General features: G+C 43.3%; 1 protein-coding gene across 1 annotated transcript in view; it reads left to right on the top strand.

Moving 5' to 3' along the window:
- Positions 1-11,657, top strand: part of LOC138978536 (prolyl 4-hydroxylase subunit alpha-3-like) — a 92,305-nt gene that overhangs the window by 60,714 nt on the left and 19,934 nt on the right. Inside the window, exons 1-5 of the mRNA XM_070351282.1 lie at positions 4,600-4,677; positions 4,904-5,703; positions 6,578-6,714; positions 8,260-8,594; positions 10,068-10,119. Of these exons, the coding sequence (XP_070207383.1) occupies positions 5,501-5,703; positions 6,578-6,714; positions 8,260-8,594; positions 10,068-10,119 (727 nt within the window). The 5' untranslated portion in view covers positions 4,600-4,677; positions 4,904-5,500. Of the gene's footprint in view, positions 4,678-4,903; positions 5,704-6,577; positions 6,715-8,259; positions 8,595-10,067; positions 10,120-11,657 lie in introns of the transcript that reaches the window.

The following is an 11,657-nucleotide window of genomic DNA, read 5'->3' as shown; positions in this document are numbered from 1 at the left end:
GCAGTAAATATTCCCAACTCAGCAAATGTAAAATTCAATGGTTTACCATGCACCAGAAGTTGTCTGCTGATAACACATGCATGACATAAATACTCTTATGGGTATTTTTGTGTTCTGGTATTTAATTTGATCGTTTTTAGAATTTTATATATCCGCAGCATGAAAATTCAAGATGGCGGCCTCCGCAACATTGCGTGTTTTGATTTGAGCGAAAACAACGTTTCTGAAGGTAAGTTTTCAAGAATACGCATCCATTCACCAATGTCACATCATTTTACTGTTTAATTCTCCCCTGGGGTCTGTTATTCATCGGGTGAAGCGCTGAAATGCAGAGACTTTGTTTAATCTTGCAATAGCTCATCAGCTGGATTGTGATGCTGATAGATCTAGATCTATCTGTTGATTACAAGTAAGGAAATCATGATCGGCACGCTGGTGATTTTAAACAGATTAGGTCTAAACGAACTTTGAATAAAAGGCGAGGAGAAAGAGATTGTTCATGGTATGATAAATGATTAGTCCTGCCTACGTTAAGGACTTCCATAAGGTGGGGAGGGGTAGAGTCAAAAACTGAGTGAGGGTAGGCCAGATAGTAGGATGACCAGCTGGAGATAAAAACACTCCACTCCCCATGTCTTTACAGTGTTGTGATCAAACTTTCAAAGACGGTAGGTAACAGACAAAAGCATACAGTGTATACTAATCAAATGAGATAAGTGGTTTTGAAAAATGAAGAGGTACCGCTCTTTGAGTTTTACAATTTTGGTTTGTTGCTTGTTTCTCATCCTTTTGCTTATTTTAAGTTGACCGTGCATTGGTGTGAATTTTATTTTTACAGGATATATACAAGAGTTACACCACATGCCGGTTCCTGGGAACAAGCGTTCTGCATTTATTCCGGTGCCACAGAAGGGAGCTGATTTCACTAGTACTACTGTATCCAGGTTTGTTACCTAATACATCTTAACAGTAAGATGTTTTTATTTGTATTAATTGGAACATGTTTGCACATCATTTGTAAGCGACCTCTGTGAATTTGATGGGTTTAACGTACGAACCCTCACTATGGTCAACATTCTGTTAGCGACTGTTTGAAGCGAATAAATGTAGCAGTGAGAAAGATTCCAGAATCAGTTGGGTCACTGGAAACTGTGTTTGTTTGTTTTTTTAACCTGAAACAGTAAGAATTATACGAATTCATGAAATACAATTTTCTTTCATTTTGGTCTGTTGTGTGAAGACTTGCTAACCCGGCTTTGACCGACTCTCTGAGATAGTAAACATTATTCAAATACATTCAAATAAAAATGTCACTTTTCATCTTTTGTGTGAAGGGTACCCCAGGCTGATTTCCTGCACCATGGATGTAGAGGAGGCCAGACAGTCTGCTTCTCATTCCAGCTGTGTTGCGTTTTTTTCTGCTCGTGAAGTGTATCGCCACATTGCCAAAGCCATTGGCCAAGAGAAGTCACCCTGTCTGCCCATTTTGCATAGCCTTACAGGCTGTGACACTATGTCGTTCTTCAATGGTATTGGGGAATCAGAAGGCTTGGGAAGTATGGCAAGCATTTGAAGACGTCACTCAAACTTTCTTCAGGTTGTCTGCTCCTCTTTGTAAGCTGAGTACCACTGACAGGGCAGCACAAGAGCTTTTTGGTGTACATTTGTAGGACAAAACCAGCAACGTACTGGGTGTAAACAGTGCTAGACGGTACCTCTTCAGTAAAAAGAGCTGCCAAATTGACCATAATCCCCTTACAAGTGAGGTGCTGCTGCAGGACATGAAATTGAGAAGAGCCATCTACCTGTTAGACTTCCAAACTCTGTGGGCTGGCAGTTCAAGGCTGGAAAGTGGGAGTCATTCTGGACGAGCTTTCAAGAGGTATCCAGCGTGTGCCGAGAACTCATGGGGTGTGCCTGCAAGAAGAGCTGTACAACAAAACGCTGCAAATGCTGCTAAGAAGGACTGCAGAGCACAGCTCTCTGCAAATGTGCTTGCATGCCTGTGAAAACTGTCAGCATCTAAACTGTGCAAAAATATTATTGCACCCATTTTCATACCCCAACTCAAACATTTATTCCTGTGTCATTTTATTCAAACTGTCTATGCCATTAAAGGCTCGCATCTTCGCTATCTGGCACATTTTTTTTTTTAACATCATCATTTACGCCGTCAAAATAAGGATACCCTTGACGTGACAAAGAGATGTGACAAAAACTTCGGGTACCTTTTAAAAAGCCGACGACAATTCCTGAGGCACAACTGGGTCACTGTTGTATACGAAGAGAAAGTCAACTTGATTATCCATCCAGAACAGGTTGTTTTATTTCGCCATCTTGCATATTTCTAGTGTTGTGCCATTGTACCTACTGATGTATGTGTCGATCTCACGGATGAGATGTTTATGTGTCAAATTTGAGGGATACCCAAGTTAACTAAAATCCATGTATTTTAGCAATGACCAAGTGGGTTGCGTTGCAACTTTCAGGAATGTGTGTCTACGCACGAGGCGTAGTTCAACCGTTTGAGTACACTTTCAAATCTTCACGAAATAATATTTTAAAAACTGCCACAGGTTTGTTGACTTACATCCCACATATTTTTGACTTCGCATACATGTATATATGACAGATGGTTGTTTCAAGTACTGCCAAAGTTTCTTTTGAGTATAGACACTTGCCGGAATGTGCTAGTTGTGTAAACACATGAGAACAAACAACGTTTTCGAAATACAGCGATTATGAATTTTAGTCGACTTTTGAGTTGATACATTACATTTTTATCAGTTTTATTTTGGGGGTACCCTTATTTGGGCGGCGGTCAAATAACCCATGTAAAGGCCACCTTTTATCTTAAAAGTGTTCCAGTTAGCCAAGTTGAGTGCCCTCAATAGCATACATTGAATATAACAGCACAGGAATGAATGTTTTCGTTTTGGTATGAAAATTGGTGCAATATATTTATTTTTGCACAGTTTAGGTAATCCACAAATTCTTCAACCCTGCCACCCACACCGTCTAATCATTCTCTGCACCAACTTTTGTTTAAAAAATGTGTTTGTGTTAGTTTCTATTGCAAGAGAATGTCTTGTAGCATCAAAAATGCCAAAATACCCTTTTATTGGCGGCCATTTTGAAAATTGTAAAAAAACTACTGATTTCTTAATTTTTTCACGGTGGCTCTGTATCAGGTTTTGTTAAGCAAAAGCAAATGTCCATTTACGCCAAATTTGCTGTTAATCACATGAAGTGAAATATGCCTAACATACCCAACCGTTTACACTGGCGGCCATTTTGAATTTTTTTTTAAAAACTACCCATTTTTTTATTTTTCGCGATGGCTCTGTATCAGGTTTTGCTAAGCACATAAAACTCTTCATATTTGCTAAATTTGGTGTTTGTTGCATGATTTGAATGATTTTGCAACATAGGAGCCCCACTAACATGAATGCAAACAAATCTAGATCCAGACGCTTACCTTTCATTTCACCCCACGTCTGCTGCATGGACAGTAGGAACAGGTCCCGATGTTGCTGGTTTGTGTAGTTTTTACTTCCATGGTTCCATAGATTCCAACTCCTCGCCAAGATTCAGGTTGATGAAATATTTCGGTTCCGAATCGGCAAGTTTTGATGCTGAACTGACCGCCATTTGATGATTTGTAAAGTGGGTGTCGACTGAAGTGCGCTCAGGGGCTGGAACTGGAAGTTCCTTGCGATCCGTTCGGAATAGATCCTGCTGTATTTCAAACGGATGGGCCGAGACGGGTGCTATCAAGCTTGTGAGACGTACGGTTCGCATGCTACACGGTCGGTTTGTGGTCAGTTTCGGGCGGTCCGTCTCAAACGTACTGGCGAATCTGATCGTGTATCTTGGCATCAATGATCAAAGCAGACGACGCTTACGTCACGAATCTGTGCGTACACCACGTAATAACTAGGTTAATTTATGCACTCGCGTGAACAAGAAACTGTCGAGCTTCACAGATGTCGTCGTTGGGTAGTTTTGGGTTTGTTTTACTACCATAGGTGGATTTTTGAACTGTAAATGCACTCAGCTGCAACGAAAACGCAAAACGAAGGCTGTGAGCTGCACTGTGCCTTTAAAAGGAAGAGAGGTACAGAAAAGCGTGCTATCCTTCTCAGCGCAACTACTACCCCGCTCTTCTTGTCAATTTCACTGCCTTTGCCACGAGCGGTGGACTGACGATGCTACGAGTATACGGTCTTGCTGAAAAATTGCATTGCGTTCAGTTTCATTCTGTGAGTTCGACAGCTTGACTAAATGTTGTATTTTCGCCTTACGCGACTTGTTTTGTTTGTTTGTTTGTTTGCTTAACGCCCAGCCGACCTCGAAGGGCCATATCAGGGCGGTGCTGCTTTGACCTATAACGTGCGCCACACACAAGACAGAAGTCGCAGCACAGGCTTCACACACACACACACACACACACACACACACACACACACACACACACACACACACACACACACACACACTCGTCTCTGGGATTGCCCCGACTGACTGATACTTTGACCGAGACCGGCAAAATAATGTGAAGAGAGTGGACAATGACGCCATGAACATAATTGTGATTACAACGCATTACATACGTCAAATCTAATGACGCGGATCGCGGAGATGATCAGCATGAGTGTGCGTACCATGAAGACAAGGGTAAGCCGTGTGATTTCTGTCCCACTCATCTCGGGGGCAACATCAAGCGTGGATAAGTTTAAAACTCTCCGCGCTTTTATTATTACTGTTAAATTTATATTTGCTTGCTAGCTGTTCAAAAGTGAAATTGTACTGCCAGATTAATTTCAAGATTGTCGGCGCCGCTACCAGGCTACCGAATATTCGAAACTTTGTGACTCTACAGTATTTTTGTTTTGCGTTTCAGGCCTCGCTCGTTGGCGTCATCAGTCTTGCTGTTAAAATCGACCGTGACGTCATCAGTTCAACACACCGTGCACGTCCATAACAGATACCTGTGACTGACTCATCAATATCATTATTGCTTCATCTCGATGATCAGCGAGATCCCTGCAGTTTTCGTTGCAGACACATTTTCATTCAAACACGATCCCTTTGCGATGGTTTTAGTAATTCACCCTTGCCCTTTACTTTGGCCATAACAAATGGTATTTTTTTCCCCCGTTTCCTTCAAGAAATGTAAAAAAAAAAAAATATGCTTCTGCGTCATATCTTTCTAAAGAATCATTTTTGAAGTGGGTTATTTTTATCTAACCCTAATCTTTATGATTAGATTTTTTTGTTACTGACACCTGAGTAAGTCTTGTAACATCGAATTCGATAGCTGCGGGGGTTGACACACACAAAAGCCACACACATACAAACTGGCATCATTTAGGATCCAGGAACAAGACAGTGCCATGATTGTCTGAGATGCTTGAAGGTGTGTTACTGAGATAAACGAGGTGTTGAAGTTGAACTATTCTCGTGAAGTCTGTGTGAGACAGAAGCAGCCTTTCTAACAATGCAGACACACTCGGAAAATATACGACGGCGCTTCGTAACGACGTCACTGCTTGTGTTGCTGACTGTGACGTCATACGGGCTGGGTGACGTGTTCACCTCGTCGAACAAGATCATAGAGTTGGCGGCCTCGGAAGGGTCGATGTTGGATGCCCTGAACACCTACATCCGTGACCAGAATGACAGCCTCGTGGTCCTGTCACAGTGAGTACTCTTATTCAATTCGTACCACACCAAGTTTCTGGTCTTTTCTGTATTTGGTCATCCGTACATTTTCTTCTCCCCCCGGACTACCCTTATGAAAACCCAGCTTGCGACGTCCTCTCAGCATTGTGAGTAGGCATGTGATTGATATAAACACGGATATTCAGTATTAGATTATTGGACAATTATAATTGTGTGTGTGTGTGTGGGTGCGGTGTGTTGATGAATCTGAGTCAGTTGAATAATAGAACTTGATTTTACTGTCTGACGATTTTTACAATGAATACTGTTGCTGCACATGTAGCACAGCATAACCTCCATTCTTAAGGCCCCGTAATATCTCAGAAAACAAAGTCTTAACATGGAGGTAAATTTACAGAGCCTGGGGTAATGAACAAAACTAATGACAAAAAAACAAAGTCAAGGCGGGGGGGGGGGGGGGGGGGGGTGACTTAGAATGGGGATTCCAATGTATTCGTAAGGTCGTCTCAATTTTACCGAGGTAGTAGCAATGTCAGCAATACTTAATTTTAGACGCTAATTCAACAGCAGAAATAATAGCAGACGTGGAAGTTGGGGACTTACAAAGAAAAAGGTGGTGGATGTTGTGGTGGTGGTGGTGGTGGTGGTGGTGGTGTCAGAGGTGGTGAAGTTGCTGCTGTTGCTGTTGCAAGTGCTATAGCTGTTGAAAGTAGTCGTCCAAATAAACAAAACCGATGTAAAACACAAGTAGTTCAAACACACACACACACACACACACACACACACACACACACACACACATAGACACACACACACATAGACACACACACACACACACACACACATACACACACACACACACACAAAACCGTCCCTCTGTGCATGCGTGCAGGTTTCTGTCAGAACGGTCCAAAGCGGTCCACCTGGAACCTGAAAGAGATCACAGGCAGCAGGTGGAGCATCCCAACGGAGCCTACTTCCTCATCAAACACTTCAAGCGCTGGCACCAACTCACACAGACACACCCAGGTAAAATCAGAGGGGGGAGAGGGAAGGGGGGCTGTATGTATACCTAGATATGATATGGGGTAAGGGTAAGGGTGAGCATCTTAACGGAGCCTTCTTCCTCATCAAACACTTCAACAAGCGCTGGCACCAACTCACACAGACACACCCAGGTAAAATCAGAGAGGGGGGAGGGGGAAGGGGGGCTGTATGTATACCTAGATATGATATGGGGTAAGGGTAAGGGTGAGCATCTTAACGGAGCCTACTTTTTCATCAAACACTTCAACAGGCGCTGGCACCAACTCACTCAGACACACCCAGGTAAAATCAGAGAGGGGGGAGGGGGAGTAGTTAGTATACCTATAGATAGAGGAAGGGTTAAGGGTAAGGGTGAGCATCTTAACGGAGCCTACTTCCTCATCAAACACTTGAACCAGCGCTGGCACCAACTCCCACAGACACACCCAGGTAAAATCAGAGAGGGGGGAGGGGGAGTAGTTAGTATACCTATAGATAGAGGAAGGGTTAAGGGTAAGGGTGAGCATCTTAACGGAGCCTACTTCCTCATCAAACACTTGAACCAGCGCTGGCACCAACTCCCACAGACACACCCAGGTAAAATCAGAGAGGGGGGAGGGGGAGTAGTTAGTATACCTATAGATAGAGGAAGGGTTAAGGGTAAGGGTGAGCATCTTAACGGAGCCTACTTCCTCATCAAACACTTGAACCAGCGCTGGCACCAACTCCCACAGACACACCCAGGTAAAATCAGAGAGGGGGGAGGGGGAGTAGTTAGTATACCTATAGATAGAGGAAGGGTTAAGGGTAAGGGTGAGCATCTTAACGGAGCCTACTTCCTCATCAAACACTTGAACCAGAACTGGCACCAACTCCCACAGACACACCCAGGTAAAATCAGAGAGGGGGGAGGGGGAGTAGTTAGTATACCTATAGATAGAGGAAGGGTTAAGGGTAAGGGTGAACTTCCCAACGCAGCCTACTTCCTCATCAAACACTTGAACCAGCGCTGGCACCAACTCACATAGACAGACCAAGATCAGATTTTAATAATAACATCTGTGGTCTTTTCTGCATCTGGATCTTGTCTGTTACCGAGAGTCGCTAACGAGGGATTTTAGGACACGGATTCGTCAAGGTCAGGGTCAGTAGGACATAGGGGAGGGCGGGGGGGGGGGGGGGCTGGGTTGAGGAAGGTCACTGGGTTGAGAGAGGGGCTGGGCACGTTGATGACGTAGAAAGGAATGTCGACATTCGTGTATTCAGTTTTGCCGGCAGAGTTTTTGTCAACGGAAAACCCGAAGATTCTCGAAAACTACCCAAATTATGCAAGTATTTTGCATATATAACCATCAAGAAGCCTTATAAAGACCAGTATATGTATGCTAGTACGTAGCTATTAAATCCTAGCAAAATTATGACCGTGTGTAACATATGTTTATAATTAAACTCACCTTTTCCCCCTCAAATACCCCCCCCCCCCCTCCCCCAACCTACCCCCTTGTTTTATTTTCATTACTTGACATTACTCCCTACGCACATTCCCAGGCCTGGCAATACAGCTGACCCAGAAGAACCTAAGCCTACCGGATGACAGCGACTACAAGGGGTCGCTCAGCTCACTAATCCGCCTGCAGCGCGTCTACCGCCTTTCCCACCACGACATGTACAATGGCAACTACAGCGGATACCTGGGGCCCCCTCTGAACGTCGTTGATGCCTTCTTGCTGGGCCGACAGGCCTTCATGGACGAGTTTTGGATTGAGGCGATCGAGTGGCTGCAGCTGGCAGTGGATCTCATGCAGCTCAGGATCTCCAATTCGCCGGCTGCTGCCTTGTTGTTCTCCCGAGCGGCCTCGCTGTTGGGCAGGGCTTATATTTTTGTGAGTAGTAGAGGTTGATGATGCATGTTAACTTATGCATGTTTTTGTCTCTGTCTCCCTCTCTCTCTCTCTCTCTCTCTCTCTCTCTCTCTCTCTCTCTCTCTCTCTCTCTCTCTCTCTTTCTCTCACTCTGTCTGTCGATCTCACAGTCTGTGTGTGTGTGTGTCTCTCCCTCTCTCAGTCTCTCTCTCTCTCTCTCTCTCTCTCTCTCTCTCTCTCTCTCTCTCTCTCTCTCTCTCTCTCTCTCTCTCTCTCTCTCTCTCTCTCTCTCTCTCTCTCTCTCTCTCTCTCTCTCTCTCTCTCTCTCACTACCCATTTGCAGTGTTGCCTGTTTGGTAAACTGATTTCATGCAAAGTTCAAAGTGTAATCAGAAAAATGGTATGGTTTATTTTCAAAGCTTTTGAGTTGCGTGGGCAATCTTGTGAAAGCTGTCGTTGAGAAAATAGATTCCTTAATCAATGTTTTGATGTGTGCATAATCAAGTATTACAAGTTAAAATGTTCGATATATGGAAAATGATTGATGTGAAGACTGATGTAATGAGAAGCAGTAGTGCGTGCGGGTGATAGCTACAGTGAATGAGCGAGTAAGTGAGCAGCGAGCCGTGTGCCGGTACCGTGTGTATGTGTGTGTGTGTAACAGAGACGGTGTGAGGCAAACAAAAAAAGAAGGTGTATTGAAAAAGAGGAATAGAGTCGGAGAGAGAGAGAGAGAGAGAGAGAGAGAGAGAGAGAGAGAGAGAGAGAGAGAGAGAGAGAGAGAGAGAGAGAGAGAGAGAGAGAGAGAGTATTTTTGCTAATATGTGTAAGTTTATTGACATGAGTAATGTATTATCTCCTGCGAATTATGTTTTCGTTGTTCTTGCCATTATTCTTGCCATGTTCTTTGTAATCCCCATGAAATGGGCCGACGGCCTTTGTTTATTAAATCGTCAAATCAAGTCTCTCTCACTACATGTCTAAGCCTGCGTGCTTTTTCATGTCGTACTTTTTGACAGCAGTTCTGCTCCGCTCTTGTTTGTGTCTCAAAATTCTGCTTTCAGGTTTTTGTATGGGCAACATTTGGGGGTATTTGGATGATGTCTGCAAGTTTTCTTGCGATGGTGTAAATATGTACATATGTACGTGCGCCCGCGCGTGTGTGTGCGTGTGTGTGTGGGTTTGTGTGTATGTAAGAGAGAGAGAGAGAGAGAGAGAGAGAGAGAGAGAGAGCGTGTGTGTGTGTGTGTGTGTGTGTGTACTGTGTGTGTGTGTGTGTGTGTGTGTGTGTGTGTGTGTGTGTGTGTGTGTGTGTCGATATGTGTGTGTGTTTGTCGGTGCAGTGTTATTTCAAGTACGCATGCATGAAAAGTCATTATTGTGTTCTGAGTCTCACTGTTAGAAATGTATTCGCAACATACACGCATTTGACAGTTACCTACAAAAATATAGAGGTAAGCAAGATATTCACTCCGTTATCCTGTTCATATTCAGGTGAACAACAAGACGAAAGCACAGGAAATGTTGGATCTGTCCAAAGACTTAGGTACGCTTCTTTGTCTCTTTTTACTATTTTCTACTATTTCTTTGTTGTTTGTTGTGTCAATAACTTTACTGGTTCATGACAATAAACATTATTCTATTCTATTCTATTCTATTCTATTCTATTCACCGCGCGAGAAAAAAGACTACAGGGAGGCCTGACGTCATGATGCATTAATTGACGTCAAAGACTTTCGACCGTGACGTATTCTTCTTACGCGAGCTTTATCCATATACTTGGAAACTACGGAATTTCTACCCGTCCAAAGCGGCCTTGGGTGGCGTTTGTTCAAAAAATGGGGGCGACTATTGCACCCACCGTATTTTTGTTAGTATGGTCCCAATTTTTGGTGAACTTCCATCTCCAACTGTAGCACGTAGCCGGGCACAAAGATTCCTTTTTTATCATGTATTATCGGTATGAACATTTCTCAAGTCGATTACAGTATATAGCGTTCGCGGGATACCTCCAGCTTCGCTGGGATAATAATAATATCCCCGAGTACGCAGTAGGAGGGTCCAGCAGACTTTAATTGTCCCCGAGTACGCAGTACTAGGGTCCTGCAGACTTTAATTGTGTGTCTGTCTGTGTGTGTGTGTATCTGTCTGTCTGTCTCGACTTAACAGCTTATTGCTGGGAAACTACTGGGCGCAGTTCGTTCAAAAGTTGATACACTAACTTGATAATAGGTCCGATTTTATTTATTTATTTATTTATTTGTTGCTTAACGTCCAGCCGACTACGCAGAGCCATATCAGGACGAATAGGTCCGATTGATCGTATTAAAACTTCATAATGTTTACCTGGGACCTAAATGCGAAATATTTCACCAAAACGACTCTTAACGGGGGGGGGGGGGGGGGGGAGTTTTTGCGGTGGGAGGCTGGTCGCTTTGTGAACAGCCTGAACTAAAGGGGAGACTTGGGCGGCCTCAGCCGAACACGTCACGCGGTGACGAGAAAAGCATGATTTGCAAGCCAGACAACGGGTCTCGGCAAAGAAATTACAATGCAGGGTTTGGTCTCGGTGAAAGAGAGACAGAGAGCACGGGAGAGTCTATGGCCAAAGTGATCCGGGTTCGATTCCCGGCATGGGCGGTCTATTTTTTTTTTAATTCTTGTTTACTATTGTTTATTATGAACGTTTTAATGTTTTATTTTACTCTAATAGTTTTTTTAATTGTGTAAAATAAATAAATAATTTTTTTTATTTTTTTAATCCAAGTGATCCGGGTTCGATTCCCGGCATGGGCGGTCAAATGTTTTTTTGTGTTTTTTTTAATTCTTGTTTACTATTGTTTATTATGAACGTTTTAATGTTTTATTTTACTCTAATAATTTTTTTAATTGTGTAAATAAATAAATATTTTTTTATTTTTTTTATTTTTTAAATCCACGTGCACAAGACAAAAACTTTCATACTGGGGGAGCGAGCCAGTCTGAAGAGTACTCGGGTCCAGCGCCAGCGTTTTTTATGTGTGTGTGTGTGTGTGTGTGTGTGTGTGTGTGTGTGTCTGTCTGTCTCGACTTAACAGCTTATTG

Source organism: Littorina saxatilis, linkage group LG10 (assembly GCF_037325665.1).
Source record: "Littorina saxatilis isolate snail1 linkage group LG10, US_GU_Lsax_2.0, whole genome shotgun sequence".
Lineage (NCBI taxonomy): Eukaryota > Metazoa > Mollusca > Gastropoda > Littorinimorpha > Littorinidae > Littorina > Littorina saxatilis.
The sequence above is the reverse complement of the archived record's forward strand: the minus strand, read 5'-3'. Positions and strand labels throughout refer to the sequence as shown.